This window comes from Nomascus leucogenys, chromosome 8 (assembly GCF_006542625.1).
Source record: "Nomascus leucogenys isolate Asia chromosome 8, Asia_NLE_v1, whole genome shotgun sequence".
Lineage (NCBI taxonomy): Eukaryota > Metazoa > Chordata > Mammalia > Primates > Hylobatidae > Nomascus > Nomascus leucogenys.
In genome coordinates this window covers 16,754,970-16,775,572 of record NC_044388.1, presented here as the reverse complement: position 1 = coordinate 16,775,572, position 20,603 = coordinate 16,754,970, and the positions used below count along the sequence as shown (strand labels likewise).

Here is a 20,603-nt window from a genome sequence, read left to right as displayed (position 1 = left end):
TGCATCATGAAATTTGTTTAGATTTCACCCTGAATTTGCTTAACATGCTGCAGCTTTTTAGCTCTATTTATTTTCTACCCCCACATCCCTTTCTTAAATTCCAACAGGTAGAGTCATGGACTCTTGGAACCTTACCTTTGCTCCTATGGGCATTGCTCGAGGGAAGAAAAAAAAGGGGAAAGAGGTGAGAACCAGTAAGGCTGAAGAAATGAGCAGGCCTAGCCACCAGGCTCCAATCCATCGGGGGTCACCCGGGACCAAGTTAACTGCAGCTGAAGAGAAACCAAAGAGTGCAAGTATTTGTTGAATGCATGATCTCACCTTACTGGAAACAGAACCTCTGATCAGGGGGAGTTTTACTGATTTTCTTCCCAGGATGGAGAAGAGGCAAGACATGAGCTAGATTCTTGGTCAAAACAGCATCCCCTCTCCCAGCTGTTGGTCTTCCCAGAGGACCAAGGCCACTGCACATGAAGGATAGCATCAGAAAATCCCTGGGCAGGAGGTAGCAGTACCTTCACCTCCTTATTCAACTCCCAGCCCTTGGCAGGAGTAGTGAAGAAGGGGGCTGACTCTCACTCACAAGGGCACACCATGGGCCAGACCCTAGACCATGTGCTTTCCATCTGTTTCCCACTGGGTTCTCCTAGCAAGTCTGCCCACCTCTCACCAGTCAAGAAACTGAGGATAGAAGGGGTTAAATCCCTTGCCTCAGGTTAAGGCTAGTAAGTGCCATTTCATTGGTCAATTTCAAGCCTGTGTCTTCCTGGTATGCAAACCTGCCCTCTTAACCGTTAAACTAGTGCCTCCCAACTTTATGGATCCCTAAACAAAGGAGGCCCCATTATCCTTAGAAGCCTAAAGAAACAACTCTCAACGGTGTGAGCTGCCTGGCTTCCAAAGGAGCAGCTTTCTCTTGGCAATTCTCTGGCACACGTGTAAAAGTCTGCCATTGTATTTCTCTGTGTAAAGAAACTATCCAGGCATAAAGGGAAGGAGAAGGTGGCAGAATGGTTGAGTCAAGTCATGACAAGCTTCCCTGGGCACTGCCCTGAGTAGACTGGGTGCTCAGTTGCTGGTCTCTTTGGGCAACCAAGAGCCAGGAACCAGTTCGGGGAGTGCCAGCAAAAGGACAGAGATGGCTTGATCCTGAGGCATAAGACACCCCCTGGCTTTCCACTTTCATTTGAAGTACAGCCAATGACACCATGCAGATGGCACTGTGGTCTGACAGTCCTAGGGATGGGAGTCTAGGCTCTAGCAGCATGGTTGCAACTAGCACCTGCCAGATATCTGTGACGTGACTTGTGTGCAGGGCACTGGTGGGGGTGCTCTTCCTGGAGTCTGGCTCAGTCCTGCCTTTCAGCCACCCCTTCAGCCGAGCTGGAACTTTGTATCCCACCCACACACTCCCCACACTCTCCACCCTACAGCACTTTGCCCATCCCTCTGTTATGGTGCTGACCTTCCCCATCTTGTGGGAGACTGGGTAGTGTGGGACACGCTCTCAAAGGCAGGAAGCTCTTGCTCAATTCATCCTGGGGCTGGCTCCCTGAATAGTTAACTCAGAACTTATGCTGGTGTCTAGGGACTATATCTTCTCATCCATACCACTTGTTGAAGAATACAAACTCATACTGTTGACTTCTTAATAAACATCAGGCTTGTTCTGATCTTTACAACAACTTTATTTTACTATCATTAGCTCCATTTTACAGATGAGGAAGCTGAGGCACAGAAAGACAAAGTTACTTGCCTAAGATCACTTGGCTAGTAAGAGATGGAGCCAGGATGAGACCCAGGCAGTCCCATCCCAGCGCCCACACAGTCAAACGCCCTGTTATACCCTCTGGATGTGAGTCATCATCCGTGTGTATATTTCATATGATGTTTCTTTTTTTTCCTCAAAAGAGCTCTTATTAAATCTTAAAGAACCAGCAACATCTTAGAATCAAAGAACCATAGGTTTTTTTTTTTTCTTTGAGACGGAGTCTCGCTCTGTTGCCCAGGCTGGAGTGCAGTGGCGCGATCTCGGCTCACTACAAGCTCTGCCTGCCGGGTTCACGCCATTCTCCTGCCTCAGCCTCCCGAGTAGCTGGGACTACAGGCATCCGCCACCACGCCCGGCTAATTTTTTTGTATTTTTAGTAGAGACGGGGTTTCACCGTGTTAGCCAGGATGGTCTTTATCTCCTGACCGCGTGATCCACCCACCTCGGCCTCTCAAAGTGCTGGGATTATAGGCTTGAGCCACCGCACCCAGCCCATAGAAACATTTTTAATGCCACCACCAAGATGGGTGCTGTGGTGACAACACCTGAGGTCCTGCCCTGGGTCTCCAAACTTCTTAAGGGCAGAAAGTGAGTTTGCTTCAGCAGCTTGTTCCCCACAGTGGCCAGCGTGGGCCCTGAGACAGGAGGTGCACACTGTCTGCTCCTGGCTGTCCTAGGGACTACAGGGATGAGTGAGCGAGTGAGGAGGTGGCAGAGCGCATCTGGAGCTGAAGCTTCATTCTCTGTTCTGATTGGATGAGGGGGCCAGGGAGCTGCTTTATTGAGCTGGGGATGGGAATGGGTGTCCTCTGCACACACTCACCTGTGTTGACCCTGCCATAGTCCACAAAGATCTGCAGCATGACAGAGCCCAGCAGGTACCCGAAAGCCGGTCCAAATACAGAGATGGCAAATAAGATGGCTGGAAATGGAAGTAAGGGGAAGGAGACTGAGAAAAATGGAGAGAGTTTGGCAGCCCTGGGCTCCCAAGCTGAGGGGGAGTCTTGAGATGTCACTTCATCTATTCCCAAGCCTGATAAGCCCACACCTATGGCATCTCCCACCAGCAAGGCCAGAACCACTCAAGATTCCAAGACATATAGAACCAAGTCTATTTCTACCTCCAGCCAACTTCCAAAGAGACCTGCTTGCCAGGAAGGAAACAGGCTCCAAGGCATTAAAAATGCCAGGTGATGGTCCCTGTGGGTATGATGCTGGGGGCCCTCGGAGGAGCTAGTGGTGCCACAGAGCCTGTGGGGGTGGTCTGTCTGGTCTGGAGTATAGGCCCTGAGGATGCTCAAAGTGGCGTGTTCTTTTTTTTTTCTTTTTTCTTTTTTTTAGATGGAGTTTCACTCTTGTTGCCCAGGCTGGAAAACAATGGTGCAATCTTCGCTCACTGCAATCTCTGCCTCCTGGTTTCCAGCGATTCTCCTGCCTCAGCATCCCAAGTAGCTGGGACCACAGGTGTGCGCCACCATGCCCAGCTAATTTTGTATTTTTAGTAGAGACGGGGTTTCTCCATGTTGATCAGGCCGGTCTCGAACTCCCGGCCTCAGGTGATCCGCCTGCCTTGGCCTCCCAAAGTGCTGGGATTACAGGTGTGAGCCACCACGCCTGGCCCAAAGTGGCTTGTTCCAAGGGAAGGATTTGGGCATTTACGTGGTCATCTGCTATCTGCTTTGCATGGGGCTTCTTTGAGGCCAACCTGCCCCTAAGTGGATGTCTCATGGAAGACGTGTGTCCTGTCCTGTGCCTGGAGGACTAGACAGCAACAATAGCTGCTGTTGGTTTAGGGTCCATCCAGTGCCCAATACCAGCTAAGTGGTTACATATGCCATCTCATGTATCCCACAGCCATCCAGTGCACAGATAATATCAGCCTCATCCTAGAGGTGAGAAACCTGGGGCCCTGGGGTTCAGCCACTTGCCTTGGATCACACAGCTGGGAGGTAATGGAGCTGACATTCAAACCAAGTCTGTCTTATCCCCAGGCCTCCGAACTCATTTGCTGGGTTGTAAGCAAAGAGGGTGGGACCTCAGTTTAGTGCCCCAGGGCCTCATCAAGTGCTACATCAGGACCTCACCCCTCCCCAAAGCCCTCTTCAAGCCAGTGACTCACAGATGTACAGGGGTGAGTTGCTGGGCTCTGAGAAGTCATCCACATAGGAGATCCCAAATGGCTGAATAGGCACTGTCCCGATGCCAGCCAGCAGCTGGGCGACCACCATCAGGCCCCACATGCTGCTGGTCTCCTTCTGGGGGTTCTGGGTGGTGCTGTGGCACTTACTGGGAGGCAGGTCCTGCCAATGCTTCTGGCAGAGCTCGGCCTGCAAGCGGCTGTTGTTCCCTGCAACGAGAGTGCTTGCTGGTCTCCACCACCCTGGTCTCCTGGTTCCACCGGCTGGCCTCCAAACCCGGCCTTTCTCCCAGGCCCCTTGGGGAAGGACCAACGCTGGCCAGAGGCTGTGCTAGAAAATGGGACATGGTTCCTGAGGACCACGTCCTGCTGTCTGGCCAGCAGGAGGGACTCTAGAAAAAAAGGTGTGAGCGAGGGGTGGAATGTGGGTTCCCCGGCCCCAGCAGCTGCTATTTCTCAGATGGAGAGGAATCTTCCTCTCGGGAGCATCCATGCCTTCTCCTCCATGGGTACTGGTGGGGAGCTGAGCACGGACAGGTCAGTACCTTCATCCATGGAGGAAAGGGGCACCCAGCTGGAAAAGGGGGGGTCCAGGGTCAAAGCCCAGGCCCGTTGGCCTCCAGCACCCTGTGCTGAGCCCTGGGGCTCTGGGCCCCCAGGGTTCTCTTCAGCAGGACAGAGGTCATGCTGTTGCACCGGGTTGGTGTCACCTATAACCTGGGTTGCATCCCTGGTTGTGACTCCCAGAGCCTTCACTTCTTAGTGAACCCAGCACTAAGTCCCACTGGAAGACCTACTGCCAAGGACATTTAACATCCTTACCGTGCCGGGGAAGCTCCCAGAACTTCTCATGCTGGAGGGGCTTTAAGACTCTCTAGTTCAACCTCTCATATTACAGATGTGGGGAGCGTAGGCTGCTTCTCGAAGCCCTTCTGTGAGGGTCCCAGACACCCTGGGTGAGGCCTGTGGGCACTGTGGTTCCTATGGCTGTGGCCCTTGCCAGGCTGGGCCACCGCTTCCATGCCTCTGTTTTTAATTTGGCCCACACTAAGCAATCAGCACTGTCAGCTCTCCAAGGCCTTAGGAGTTCTCGAGGGCTTCTTTCCATGAGATCCCCTTTTCCTGTCTCATTCAGGCTAATGGAAACTGCTGACATCACCGATCTCACTCGCTTCACACTAATGGGATTCTGTTTAATTCTCACTTGTGCTGCCCTGAGCTAGGTGAGCCTAAGTCCCACAGAGAGCGCCGTGGACTAGCCCTGCTCCTCACACTGGACTCTGCCGGTGCTGTTGGGCTCAGGGCTGCCCTGGATGGTGGGGCTGGGGAGGGGGGTCTGTGCTCTTCATTGCCCTTTCTCCTCTCCCCAGTCGCACACGCCTCGTCCAGCCTGGCCCCACTGTTGTCTGCCCTCTACAGTGGTGTCTATGCAGGACACATTTGAAAGTTGCTGTCGTGGGAGCTCCCCCATCAGTCAGGGAAGCCTGTCCCAGGAAAAGGAAAGGAAGCCAAGGCGTCTGTTTGGTCAGGGTCATCTAGACCTTCCATAGTTGTGTCCATGGAAGGAAGCATCCGGGCAAGCAGCCAGGGACTGTGGTCAGGGTCCCTGTGTACCTCTCTCTTCCCACTCCATGTTCATTATCCTGCCTTTCAATGCAGAATTCAAATAGGTGGCCCGACCACATGGTGACATAATATGCAACCTTTTAGAACTGGGGTGAAAATATAGCCTTTTTTTACACAGAAAGACAGCTGGAATGGCTTGTTAGTATAAAAAAATAGTAACTAGTAGTTTGGAGAAGAATCTGTTCCCTAATTTATAAAACGTTTGTGGACTACTTGAATATGCAGAGAAAACCTCTGGAAGACGATGGCTTTCTCTGGGTGATGAAATTGTGCTGACCTTTTTTTATTTGCCTCATTTATTTTGTAAATTGTCTGAAATGAACACATTTCTTTTACGTTAAAAGAAATACTTTTGAAACAAAGCAACAAAGTTTTTAAATCCAAGGTTTTTGTAAATAAATATATCCAAAGCTTAACAATGCCTCTCCCATTTCTTCTTTGTCCCGTTCCCATTGCCCTTCTTTCTGCTCTAGGCTCTAGGCCTGCAACCGTGGAGCTGAGTCTCTGCCTGTCCCCACCAACCACAACCCACCACGGACGTCCCCGATCTCGCTCACTTAACACTGATGGCATTCAGTTTAATTCTCACTTGTGCTGCCCTGAGCTAGGTGAGCCTAAGTCCCACCACAGCCCACCACCACCTCGCCCCTGTGGAGTGTTGGGCCTCTCTCTGATTTACAGGCTCTACCGTAGAGATCCGAGTCCTAGCATCAGAAATGTCAAACCCCCCATGTACTGACTGGGCCAGGCCCTGTGCCAAGGTTGTGATGTATGTGGTCTCCTGCTCACAGGGGTTATTGTGTCTGACTCAAAGTCCTAACTGAAATCGAGTCTGATGGCAGTTTGACACTAAAGTGTCTGACTCAAAGTCCTAACTGAAATCAAGTCTGATGGCAGTTTGAAAAGACAGAACACACATTTTTCAAGGATGGAAGAACATGGCATGGGAAGATTTCCTTCATCCCTAGCCACCTTCAGACATATGAGCTCTCTGACCTCTGTAGGTGGCTGGGACCTTACACCTACTTCCTCTCAGGAAAGGGGCTGGCTGCTGGGATGTGTGTTAGAATCTGGGACAATAAGATGAAATAAACACAGTACAGGGAGTTAAGAAATTGGTTTTATCCCTAGGTAAGATAAAAATTGGTTTTATCCTTATGTATTCTTGAGCAAGTTTCTAAATATCTCTGAGCCTTAGTTTCCCTTGGCGTAGAGGCCATAAGGTGGCTAGATAGAAAGATTCTCTGTGTCATTAAAGAGGTAGAAGACTATGGTTCCAAAAAGACACCCAAGCATGAGAAGTCAGACCCTGCCAGTCCCACATTAGGTCTAGTGGCTGTGTCTGCCGTCTTGAAAGAAGGCTGGTGCAGCTCAGTGGTGCTGCAAGGGTCCTGAAGCACAGAATTGTAAAATGCTCCTGCTGAAAGACCACAGGGGCTGTCTGGCCCACCCTCCCACTCAGGAATCTGTATCAAATGGGCCATTTCCAACACCCAGAACTGGGTGTGGTGCTGGCTGACTCCTGCGGATCCCAGGGTGAGGTCAGGGTGGCTCTGAGTGGGCAAGGCTAACAGATGTTGGAAAGCCTGGCCTGGGAGCCTGGGACCCAGATTCCTATGACCGTGAATTTGTGGCTCTCTGTGTTGGTGATTTTGACTTTGAAAGCTCTCAGAGGATTCTAGGGAAGGACCAAGCACAGCAGAGGGTGAGAGGCTGCTGGTGGATCTGGTGGGCAGAGTGTTAGGCTCACTGGTCACTCCCCCAGTGCAGCAGCCAGACAGGACACCCGGGGCTGCTGCCCCAGGTGGGTAAGAGTTTACATGTACAGGCTATGCTGGTCTTTGGAGGGAGTGAGGGACAGGTAACATGGCCCCATGCTCTTCTCAAGACCAAATAGGCATGTAGGGGAAAGAGAGCTAAGCCAGCTGCTCAGCTTGGGAAGTGTTCAAACATTTATACAAACCCACCTGACCTGGCATGGCTAACTCACTCAACACAGCTGTGCAGTCACTCAAAGAAATCAACACACACACTTCTCTGCTAACTTCTCTGTGCCAACTTTGACCAAACTGATGCATTTCTGAAGGACCAACATATACTTTGCATCCATAAATAAAAGGGCTGCTGCTACATTTCCAAGTGGGTATTTATTTCTGAAGATTCAAACAAGTCTTGGGTACACTGTGTATGGAGAAGTCTGAGTTCCCTAAAACCTCAGGTTGTTGTCATTCACAAGTGTGCTTGGCTGAGCCATTCCCCTCGGTGTGACAGTGGCTCTCTGTGGCACATTGTCTCATAGGCTGCGGGGTGGCAGGATCAAGTCTAAGTTATATGGGAGCACGGTTTACAGCAAATCACAATACCTGGAAAGAGATGCAAAGAATCAGCCTCTGTTCCCAGTTCAGCCACTGAAGGACCATGCCTAGATGCCTAGGTCTGAGCGGCTGCCCCTCAGCAGCAGTATGAGTGATACCTGCATCACAGGGGAAAAGGAGAACACGGAGTCCTGAAAAGGACCTGGACCCAGTTTCATTCATTCTTCAGTCACTCAGTTATTTGGTCGATAGTGGCTGTGGGTGGGCACTCTGCTTGGGTGAGAGATGTGAGCATGACTGAGAGGCACAGGTACTGCCCTAACAAACCCTTTGGTCCACTGTGGTACCCAGAGCATCAAAAAAGCAACCATAATATTGCTTTATCAAATCAAAACTACAATGAGATATCACTTCATACCCACCAGGATGGCTATTACCAAAAAAAAAACACAAAACGAGCGTTGGCAAGGGTGTGGAGCAATTAGAACCCTGTGCATTGGCTGGTGGGCATGTAAAATGGTGTAGCCAACGTGGGAAGCAGAAGGGTGGGTCCTCAAAAACTGAAAAATAGAATCATCAACGCTGGGCGCGACGGCTCACACCTGTAATCCCAACACTTTGGGAGGCCAAGGAGGGCAGATTGCTTAAGCCCAGGAGTTCGAGACCAGCCTGGGTAACATGGCAAAACCCTGTCTCTACTAAAAATACAAAAAATTAGCTGGGCATGGTGGTACGTGCCTGTAGTCCTAGCTACTTGGGAGGCTGAGGTGAGAGGTTGGCTTGAACCCAGGAGGCAGAGACTGCAGTGAGCCGAGATTGTGCCACTGCCTGGGCGACAGAGTGAGATCTTGTCTCAAAAAAAAAATAAGTACTAATGGGCTGGGCGCGGTGGCTCATGCCTGTAATCCCAGCACTTTGGGAGGCTAAGGCGGGCAGATCATGAGGTCATGAGATCGAGACCGTCCTGGCTAACATGGTGAAACCCGGTCTCTACTAAAAATACAAAAAATTAGCCGGGCATGGTGGCAGGTGCCTGTAGTCCCAGCTACTCGGGAGGCTGAGGCAGGAGAATGGCGTGAACCTGGGAAGCGGAGCTTGCAGTGAGCCAAGATTGCGCCACTGCACTCCAGCCTGGGCGACAGAGCGAGACTCTGTCTCAAAGTAAATAAATAAATAAATAAATAAACAAACAAAGAAACAAACAAACAAATACTAATAAGGATAGAATCATCATATGATCTGGCAATTCCACTTCTGAGTATATACCCCCAAAAATTGAAAGCAAGGACTTAAAGAGATATTTGTACCCCCATATTCAGAGCACTATATTCCTGATAGCCAAAAGGTAGAAACAACCCAAATATTCATCAACAGATGAATGGGTAAACAAAATGTGGTATATGCAATGGAATATTATACAGCTGTAAAAAGGAAGAGAATCCTGACACATGCTACAGCACAGATGAGCCTTGAGGACATTATGCTAAGTGAAATACACCAGACACGGAAAGACAAATGCTGTGTGATTTCACTGGGATGAGGGATCTATGAAGTCAAATTCATAGAAACAGAAAGTAGAATGGTGGTTGCCAGGGACTGGGGGAGATGGGAATGAAGAGTTAGTGTTTAACAGATACAGAATTTCAGTTTGAGAAGATGAAAAAGTTCTATGTGTGGATGATGATGATGGTTGCACAGCATTGTGAATGTACCTTAATGCCACTGAACTATGTACACTTAAAAGTGGTTAAACAGTCAACTTTGTGTTATATGTATTTTGCCACAATTTAAAAATATTGCCCAGGACATGTGAAGCTGGGACAGGGTGCCAGGGAGCAGATGAGAGAGGCAGCAGACCCAGTGTTGTAGGAGAGGACATTCTGGAAAAGGTTTCTGGAGAAAGTGGCCTCTGAACTGAGAAGAATCGACAGGCATAGACAGAAGATAAGGGTGGGGAGTGGAGAGGTGAGGAGGAGAGAAAGAGCGTGTGAAAGGGCTCAGAGGTGGGGGTGGTACATTCCACGACATGAATAAAGTTCAGTGAGGCTGGCGCTCAAATACAAGTCCTCCAGGGTGAGGCCTGGCTGCCCCTGGAGGGCTTGTGCATGACGGGAAGGGGCCTGGATTGTATCCTAAGAAAAACCCCAGAAGTGTGAAAATCCTGAGGGGGCAGTGCAATGAACACACTAGAGGGTTTAGGAGTAATGTGCAAGGCCCTGTCAACTGAGACGGGTAAGGAGGGGAGTCGATTCCATCAAGAAGCAGCCGGTGCATAGTATGAGGGGCAGGGCTCAGTGGCTGCGAGGATGGTGAATGCATAGCCCAGAGTATGAGTGCGTAGACACACAAGGCCAGGCTGCTGTAGGATAGCAGGGGCATGACATGAGAAACATCACCGGAGAAAGAAAGGGCCAGAGAGTGTGTGGGTTTTTTGAATGCTAGTTCTTGATTCTACTGATTCTCATTAATTTACTTAATACACATTTATTTGAACATTTTTGCTGACTTGACTAGCAAAATCATTTTTTGCAAGGTATTTAATGGTCATCAAAGATGGTAAAAACATTGAATGACTTATTAAGTCTTCATACGGCATGTTGCCTGCTGCACCACGGCCACAAAAATCCTCATGAAGTTCATCTCATGCAGTGTTCAGGAGGTGAAACTTTCTGGGGATTGTTTAACTGCTACCACTAACTTTAAAAATGTCGGATTACATGTCAGAAACTGCCTTTATTAAAATATGTATTTAAAAATAATCAATGGGCCCAATTACATCCAAGTCTACTGAGTTCCTCTTGGCCTATTCTACATTCCAAATTGATTCAAGATCTTCCAAAGAACTTTCTTCCTTATGCCAACTCAATAGGGCCCAAACCCATCCCACGTCCCAGATCAAGTTCTGACACATGTAGAAAGGGAACAGCAGTTAAATGCAACCCCGAGGTCAGTGCTGTCAGAGAAGCAGTGGCCCACTTACAGAACTGGCCTTATGCGGGGCAGGTGTTTATGTCAGAGACAGATGTAGTGTGGGCTTCCCAGACAATCAAGCCTGAGACATCCGTGGCAGTGGGTGGCCCTGGCTAGCTCACTCTGGTCAGAATAGAGTCTTCTAGAATTTATTTTTATTTTATTTTATTTTATTTTTTGAGACAGAGTCTCGCTCTGTCGCCCAGGCTGGAGTACAATGGCATGATCTTGGCTCACTGAAACATCTGCCTCCCGGGTTCAAGCGATTCTCCTGCCTCAGCCTCCCAAGTAGCTGAGATTACAGGCACATGCTACCATGCCCAGCAAATTTTTGTATTTTTAGTAGAGACAGTGTTTCACCATGTTGGCCAGGCTGGTCTCGAACTCCTGACCTCAGGTGATCCACCCTCCTCGGCCTCCCAAAGTGCTGGGATTACAGGCGTGAGCCACTGTGCCCAGCCAAGTCTTCTAGAATTTAGAACATTAAGCTCTTCCCTTATAAAAATAAGAGGACACACATTTTAAAAAAGAAAAAAAAATAGGAGGACAGGGATAGGAGTTCAAGGGGCAGGAAGAAGGGGAAGAAAAAGACCTTGTATGAGCACCAACCCCGTGGGCAGCCTCTGATCTAGTGACATTGATAATGGACAGCCTCTGGTAGACAGAATGGGGGACTTGAGTCTCTTTGCACCACTCCACACCTCTCCTCCCTGGAGCAAAAGCTCCAGCCTTTTTCAGGAACTCGGGCACACATTAGGAAGAAGCAGCAACCTCTCACTGCTTCACAAGCACTCTAGTAAAGGCTGGAACACAGCTACTCCATGTAACTTATAGAAGCATGGCAGGTTAGAGGTTGCTAACTCTGACCTTTCCACCAAGTCAAATCCTGTGGTAAGGTCAGGAACATGCCTGCCTTTTCCTGCTACCACAACCTCCAGAGACTGCCTGCCCAAACACAGCCACCTGCCCCTGTCTTGGAGGGGTCTGGAGGAGGGAGGGGAGTCTATTTCTTAGCCAGATGTCAGTCTGTTTCTCATCTTCCCCCAGGCAACCTTCCGGAAGGCTCAAGTTCATCAGAGCACATTTTTTCCCATAGGACACCAGAGGCCTGGCTTTGCCAGTCTAGTTTTCACAGGGCTGTGAAACGTTAACTAGAAACAGGCCGGACCTCTTCCCCGCTCCAGCTCCCCCAGCCCCACCCCACCAGCACGTGAGTCAACCCTCTGACTCACTCCACCATTTAAATATGCAGAATTTCAATTCTAAATTCTGGACCCTCAGCAGTTTTAGAAATATAGGAGTGTCTGTCAGGAAGGTCTACTTCCCTAGAAAGGGACCTCCAGAGATGGGGCAGATCTGGGGCAGGCCAACGTCTAGCCACACTGGTGTTCAAAGCCACATGATTAAGCGCTCCGTCCCACCCCTCAGGATGGCCAGGCTGAGGCCAGCCTTCCAGCTGTCAAGGGAATAAATAGTAAGAGGGCTTTGCACCAAGGTCTAGAGCTGGGGTAGGGAGAGAACCCTAGAAGGACCAAGCAACAAGGCCATGGCAAGAGGGGCTTTCCTTTGACTAGTCTTTCTCATCATTCTAGTAAAGCAAAGAGAGGAGACTTCTGCCAGGAAAGAGGAGGGCTCCTTCAAGTCACGGCTTTTAAGAGCCACCCATCCCCTCCCTGCTCAGAAGGAGACATGGCTGTCATCTGGGAGTGTGTGGGTGAGAAGGGTCAAATGGGGAAGAGGTTAGCAAGCCCCAAACTTCAGAAGCAATCCATAAAAGAACAACAGAGAAAGGCAGAGGTGTTTCCAGAGAGTTATCTGGAAGCATGGCCAAGGTGCCAAGCCCTTAAGCTATCAGCACAACTCCTGGAACCTCATTCAGAATGTTCCACTCTGAAGGACTTATTTCCTCATCTCCTAAATTCAGCTACTCCACAGTTCCTCCTGAAACTCTGGCAACACCCACTGGCAGGCTTGGAACAGGCTGTCCCAAACTCACTCATGATCTGAGATCTCACAGTCGATTGTAAATTGGGTTGTTTGCAAATCAGAAATGATTGGGTTTCCAGTGTAGTCCACAAAGCCTAGTTAATCCATAATGCTCCAGTAATAACACATGTGTTCTATTCCAGCGAAACTAAGCCTCCATTTATAAAACGATTCCTATGGGCAAACGCACTCAGTTTCATCTTGGAAAACTAGGAGAACATAGTCTTCTGCCCCAGCGGAAAAAATGAGTTGACGTTGACAGTCTGGGGCACATTGTGGGGCAATGGAAGAAATTCACACCTTGAAGCCAGACAGATCAGGTTCCAATCTTGGCTCTACTGCTTGATAGTCAGAGGCCTCTCGGAATGAACCTCAGTGTCCTCGTCTTCAAAGCAGATATAATACCTATCTTACAATATTCTCATGAGAATTAAAAATAATGAGTATATTATAACTTGGGACATAGTGATTATACGATGAGATCGATTTTCATCCGAAGAGATGAGTAACTGTGAGAAACTCAAATAGATAAGGGACATGGGAGAAGCTTGGAGACAAGCAACGTTGCCCAGGCCTTTAAGAACTTGGAAACTGGGTCCAGAAACTAGATACCAGTAAGATCAATGCTGGTCACCTGCAATGGATGGATTATAATAAAGTAGTTACAGGACAAGTGAGCATGCTTGGAGAGGTTCACATCTGTGGAGGAAAAGGAGCTCAGGGCAGTGGAAGGAGGAACTGCTCTGCTCCTCTCTCAAGACTAGGTTTCTAAGACTAGTTTTGAGGCTGAGGCTGGATGTCCCTTCCCATACTGCCACCTTGGCACTAGAGGGGGCCCTAGGGAAAATGCCTACTTGTATTGAGGAGGCTGTGCTATGAATGAGCTGGGCACAAGAGGTAGGCTCACTGTGCATGCCCAACAAGGCAGGGCACTATATTGCTGGCCAGGGGCTTTCTCTTCCACTGCCCACACCCCCACACCCTGGCCCAGCACACGGTCTGGCACCAGCACCTGGCTCGGCTCATCATCAGAGCTGGTTCTTCAGTGGATGAAGGGAAGGAAGACATACCTGAGGGAGCAGGATGCAGCTCAGAGCCATTTAATTTTAACATTCAAAGAAATGTGAGCTGAATTCGTACTCCCCCACCCTGATGGGTGTGAGGTAGAATTTATTGTTCACAGATTTATTCAGTAAGCTGATGAGAAGCTCTTTGAAGGGGGGAAAAAAACCGTTAGCGCAGCCAACATGAGCTCATCAAAAGCCAGTCTTGCCAAACCAACCTCATTTCCTTTGTTAATGGGGCTCCTGACCCAGCAGGAAGCCATAACATGGTGTTACTTGATTGGAAGAAGCCTTTTGACAAAGCCTGTCATGACATCCTGCTAGACAAGATGGGGACACACGGCTGGGGAGTCCTCAGGGAAAACTGGCTCAAAGCATGCCCGGCTTGGGTGCCCGTGGGCCAGCGTCACCCAGAAAGAAGCTGTTCTAGGCGCATGCCACTCAACACTTGTCACGGACTTTTGAGAAAGAAGGAAACTGCTTACAAATGTGTGAATGACGTGGATGACACGAAGCTGGGAGGATTGGACAGTCCAAAGGCTGATAGCTCAAAATTAGACCCACGGCTATAAGGAGGGACTCCAACCAAGGAGAATGATTCCTACAGGGAGAAAATATGAAGCTTGACTGTAGCTTCAAGGAATTCAGCGAGTCAGCGGTTGGAAGGGTGATACCTGGCTTGGCACAATGTACGGGGACAAGTCCCTGGTGTTTTGACCACAAGTTCACAATTCCAGCCTGTAAGGAGGACCCTCAGATTCAGATGTGAGCATCCCTCTGTCTTCTTCTCAGGGAGACCACCCTGACAGCACCGCACTGGGCCCAGGCAGCTTGGGCCCCCAGAGGGCTGGAAGCCTTATTTTGTGGGAAAGAGTGAAGACCAGCAGCTCAGGAAGCAAAGGCTCTGGGCTATGTGATGGCTGTTTCCACCACTGTGGACTGATGGGCTGGTTCTGCGTGGTTCCAGGAGACTGACCTGGGCCTGATGGAGTGGAGTATAGGAAGACAGAATTCAGGGAGATCTAGGAAAACGAGTGACATGGGAGAGAGGGAGGGGCCTGCTCCCACAGACCATGACTGTCCACATCCAGGCAGCCTTGCAGCCCCCATCCTTGAGCTTCAGCTCCAGATGCCTGAGGGCAGTAGTGGGCCTGGCAGAGAGAACTGTCTGGTCCAGAGATTGGCAAACCACACCTGTGGGCTGCGTTCAGTTCCCAGCCTGTGTCTATCAATAAGTTTTATGGGGACACAGCCACGCCCACTTGCTTCTCTATTGCGAAGGGGAACTTTTGTGCTGCTACAGCAAAGTTGAGTAATTTCAGCACAGACCTTATGGTCCACAAGTCTGACATATTTACTACCTGGCCCTTTACAGAAAATGTCTGTTGACCCCTGGTCTAGGCCCACGGTGTTCAAACACATCAGTCACCAAATCTTCTGCAACCAATGCTTCTGGAGAAGCACAATGTATGAGACAGACAAAAGCAAGTGTCACCAGCACAAGACGACAAGAGGGGAGTATGGAGTCCCCTGCTCACACCTCTGTGCACTCCAGCCCCAGGCCAAGAAGAGGCCAGGAAGGAGCTCTCCAGAACATTCCAGAGCACCAGCCAGCCCCCTTAGGTCCTGGTTTGTGGGTCAGTCCTCTGTCACGCTAACTTCTCTTTGCTGTTTCCCTCTTTTAGATTTCTGAGCCTCACATCCTCTCTGACTGTGTCCAGTCCAAGCTCTCAATCCTGAAAAGGCCTTTTGTTCCTGAAAGAAAGAAATTCTCCTTGTTATTTCCAACCTCCTGGTGGGTAGCATGCTGCCCAGTTGGGCCCAGTGGTTCCCATTTCAAGGCTTCAGGGCCACAGGAGATGCCTGTGCACACAGTCAGTATCCCAGCTCTATAGCTCTACTAAGTGTGGCAGGAAGAGCAGAAAGTTCCTCCCTGTCTCCCTTGGGGATGCTTGGGGAGCTCAAGGCATCTTGCAGGGAGGATCAATGGTTTCTTTGAACCACATTTCCCTGCTTCTGTGGGGCTTTCCCTCATTCTCAACACTGTTCCCAGGATGCCCAAAGCCACTGGAACAGTAGCCTGCTTTCCTTTTTACCCTGGATACTAACTTCCAAGGAGGCCATCCTCCTGCTATAGGTGGGCCCAAGACACGGTCTGCCAGGCTTCCTGGAGAAGCGACTGTCAGCGGAGCAGGCTGCAGCTTGCGTCCTGGACCCTTCTCCCAAGCAGACCTGTCACTCAGCTTCATTCCTGAGCAAGGGAAATGACCAGGCATGCCTGAGGGGCCACACTCAGGCCTCCACCAGGCCTGTGCTAGAGACGCAGAACAAGGGGTCCAGTTTCCAGACAAGCCAAGGGGAGTTGTGCCTTGCCCACAAAAACAGATGATAGAAAAGCCTGACAGAGAGTCAGCTACTTTTATGTCACGGCTCAGGCTCAGGCCTTCAGAGAGGCTGCCCGCACCATCACCACGGAGCGCAGAGCTCTCCCGCCAGTTTCCAGCCTCGATCCTTCCCGGGCCTTCTCCACTGCAGTCTAGTGTTTTCTATCATTTCTCCATGTTTATTTCTATTCTTTCCTACACCACGCATTTAAAAAATGTTCCACATCAAATCTCATTAAGTTTTGTTCTGCTCATCCGTTCAGGGCTCTATTTCTCTCAGTCGAATTAATAACACCCATGTGTTTTGTGATTTTTTCTGTTGTTTATTTTCTCTTTCTTTTTGAGTTAAATAGATCCACTGGCCAGGTTGTGCAACTCCCACTAGGATGGTCCACCCCGCCCTCCACCAACACATACACCCTTTCTCCTCCTTCCTTGCACATCTGCCCATCCCCACCCTCCAACCACCTACCACCCCACATGCTTCCCCCTCACAGGCACCCCACCCCACCTCCATATCCCCCACACACATGTGAACACACGCTTCCCCCTCACAGGCACCCCACCCCACCTCCATACCCCCTCACACATGTGAACACACGCTTCCCCCTCACAGGCACCCCACCCCACCTCCATACCCCACACACTTCCCCCAACATGTACCCCACCCCACCTCCCTACCCCCACACACTTCCCCCGACACGAACCCCACCCCACCTCCATACCCCCACACACATGTGAACACACACTTCCCCCTCATAGGCACCCCACCCCACCTCCATACCCCCACACACTTCCCCCGACATGTACCCCACCCCACCTCCATACCACCACACACACGTGAACACATGCTTCCCTGTCACAGGCACCCCACCCCACCTCCATACTCCCCACACATGCACACACACTTTCCCCGACATGGACCCCTCCTCACCTCCACACCCCCCAACAAATGCACACACACTTCCCCATCACGGGCACCCCACCCCACCTCCACACATTTCCCCCACGCCACCTCTTCCCTCACACCTTCCCCTTCACATACACCCCAACCCTCACCCCACAACTCCATTCACAAATCCACATACTTTACTCTCCTCTGCCTCCTACCCCAGTCCTCCCATCCCCACATGCCCCCCACATCTCCACATACACCGACCTCCCCTCCGCACCCACACACCTCCTCCCCTCCTCAGCTTCCTACTCATAGACACGTCTCCCTCACATACACACCTATACACAATTACCCACAAACAAACTCAGGCTGCCCAAACCACGGGTGCCCCTCTCGTTCCTCCAGGGCTTCCTAGCACACCCATCTCACGCCATAGGTGGGTGTTCACTGCGGAAAGGCTGAGCTCCCTGTCCTGACCAGTTCACTCAGGATCCCGAGGCTGCCCTGCCCTGTGCCTTCCCCTCTTTCCCAGGGACACCCTTGGGATATGCAAGCCCAGGTTGGGGATGGCAACTTCATGAATAAAGGACTGGAAAGTGCCTCTTCCCTTTCTTTTTCTTGTCTGCTCCAAAAATACAGTCCTCCCCCACCCCTCCTTAACCCCCAGTAAGCTTCCTGCCTGCGGCATCCATTGTCTGCGTGTGGGCAGACTTCCCTCTGGACTTGGCTGAAGGATCATTCACAGGTTACACCTAGTCCTACCAGACACTGGTTTCCGAAGCCCCTTCTCTTATCTCCTGGGAGGACTGGTCTCACGTTGGCCCGTTTCCCATAGAGGAAAACCTCTCCGCGCCTCCCAGACGTGGTCTTAAGAGGCTTTGGCTGGATAGCTCGTCTTTTCTCTAAAGGCGCCAGGGCACATTTCCGGACCCCACTGACATTTAGAAAATCTAAATATCCATAAAAGTCTTCATGGCCTTTTAAAAATTAGCAATTAGTTGTTAAAGGTCTCTGTGATTCCCAAAATGTTTAGCCCTTCTTTAACTTTTTTTCCCTAAAACACATTGCTGCTCTTCATTTCCCATGTTTGTTTCTGGAGCAGCTTTACTCCAAGAGGAAGGAATCAGTAATCAACACAAGTAATAGGTCTGAGTAACTGATTTCAAATACCACAACAAGGGCAGGCAAATAGAAATATGCTGAGCAGGCCAGGCGTGGTGGCTCATGCCTATAATCCCCGCACTTTGGGAGGCTGAGGTGGGTGGATCACAAGGTCAGGAGTTTGAGATCAACCTGGCCAACATGGTGAAACCCTGTAGCTACTAAAATACAAAAAATCAGCTGGGCCTTGTGGTGGGCTCCTATAGTCCCAGCTACTCGGGAGGCTGAGGCAGGGGAATCGCTTGAGCCTGGGAGGCAGAGGTTGCAGTGAGCCAAGAGCGCACCACTTCACTCCAGCCTGGTGACAGAGCCTTGATTGCTGCCCAGGCTGGAGTGGAGTAGCATGATCATAACTCATTAAAGCCTCAAACTTCTGGGCTTAAGTGATCCTCCCACCCCAGCCTCTCAAGTAGCTGGGACTACAGGCATGTGCCATAATGCCTGGCTAACTTTTTTTTTTTTTTTAGAGATGGGGTCTCACTGTGTTGCCCAGTCTGGTCTCGAACTCTTGGCCTCAAGCAATCTTCCTGCCTCAGCCTCCAGAAGTGATGGGATTACAGCATACCTGGCTTATTTCATTTTAATTTTACTCTCAGAACACGCTGAAAGTCAAGGTATTCTTGCTCCCATTTTATAGGTAAGGGGAAACTAAAATTCAGAAACGTGAGGTTGCTTGCCTAAGAAGACTTGGCAGGTAAGTGACTGAGCTAGGATTCAAATGTTGAAGTCCATATGGAGTGGGGTGGGGTGCATGTCTACCCATCATACCAGGCCACACCAACACGAGGATCTGGGAAGAGAGCACAACAGCAACCTAAGCTTCCACCAACAGAAATCCTAAGGACTCACATGTGAGGATGCAGCAGGGACCGTGCCAAGGGAGGCGCCCTGCTCCAGAACAGAGCAGAGGACCCACAATGTAGACCAGAAAGAAGCTGCCTTCAGATGCCCCCAGGCCACCCAGCCCATAAGCTGTCACAGTCTTCACAGGAAGTAAGGTGCTTTCTCCTTTGGGATCCAGAAAGTCTACTAGTTTACACAACATCACATATGTATTGTCCCTACCACTATTGGGGACAAAAGCCACCACTTAGTGATTACCGCATGTGACAGCCACCAGGCTAAATTCTGAACAGGGATTTTCTCAGCCCCTGCAGCCCTACGAGGGCTATGAAATAGACACTCAGGGATGAACTGAAACTCAGAGCAGGGAGGAGGTGGCTCGAGCCCGCTTGGGAGTCCCAAAGCTCAGATTCAGACTGAGGACTGCCTGGTTCCAGTAGACCATTCAGATTCACACCCCCACTCAGAGTGGTACATTTAATGAAATGCATTTGTTCCTGACAACCTTGCATGATTCAAAACTAAAATTCCTATAAGAATACATTTGAAGTAGGAGTCACATTTTAAGCTATTCCCATGAAGTAAGACTTTATAAATATTTTTATTTGCACATATTAGCATAGCACACTCACATGGTGCACTGGCACCCAGTGTGCAGCCCCAGGTAGATCACATGGATGAGGTTCCTGGGCCAAGGTCCTTCTCATCCCACCCCCTGGCACCAGGAAGATGCCCGAAGGTAGCTCAGCTCTGAGCACTTCCAGCATCTGCTTCTACCCCAGCCAGACTGAGAGAGACTGCTGTGCCCTATTGCTGCAATTATAATTTGCACAAATGAACAAGAACTACAAAACAGCCCACTCTTCTGGCCTATCGTGTCCCCCTGCAGCCTTGAGAGGCAAGCTGTGGTCTTTTCAGAGCCCCTCTGTCCTCTTTCAGAAGATTTTGTCTTAGAGCACTGAGGTCAAGGCTGGAACAGCACAGTGTTTCCTTCTGAGCTGAGAGGGTCATGGTGGGCTGAACCCAAACTCACTGATTATTCCTAACAAGGAGCAGAGTGCAGCAGTCTCCCGTGGCTGCTCAGTGTGAGGCAAATGCCACTGGGATGTGGCCCCAGGCCATGGGAGCCGACTTGCCAGGCTGAGCAGGCCACGATGTGTGGCGCCTGGCAGGAGGCCCTCCCCTTGGCCTGGCCACAGTGCCCCAGGCTCCCTTGCTGATTTCATTATCCCAGTCTTCACGTGACGAGGAAGGGCAGGGATTGTGGCTCTGGAAAGAAGACAGAGCAGCCAGCCTGGCCACACTGCTCTCCGAGAAGATGGCCAGCAACTCCTGACTCGCTTCAGAGCTGGCCTCAAGCTCTCATTAGACCAAGGGGGAGAAAGCGTATGGCAGGAGCCTGGGGCTCGGATCTGTCCTCATCCTCTGCCCACCTGAAGCAGGATTCAGCC

At 50.3% G+C, this 20,603-nt stretch overlaps 1 protein-coding gene across 1 annotated transcript in view; it reads right to left on the bottom strand.

Annotated features, from left to right (window-relative positions):
* Positions 1-20,603, bottom strand: part of SLCO2A1 (solute carrier organic anion transporter family member 2A1) — a 98,232-nt gene that overhangs the window by 18,592 nt on the left and 59,037 nt on the right. Inside the window, exons 4-6 of the mRNA XM_030816807.1 lie at positions 3,891-4,118; positions 2,595-2,693; positions 136-272 (exon numbers count right to left, since the gene is read on the bottom strand). Of these exons, the coding sequence (XP_030672667.1) occupies positions 136-272; positions 2,595-2,693; positions 3,891-4,118 (464 nt within the window). The remainder of the gene's footprint in view (positions 1-135; positions 273-2,594; positions 2,694-3,890; positions 4,119-20,603) is intronic.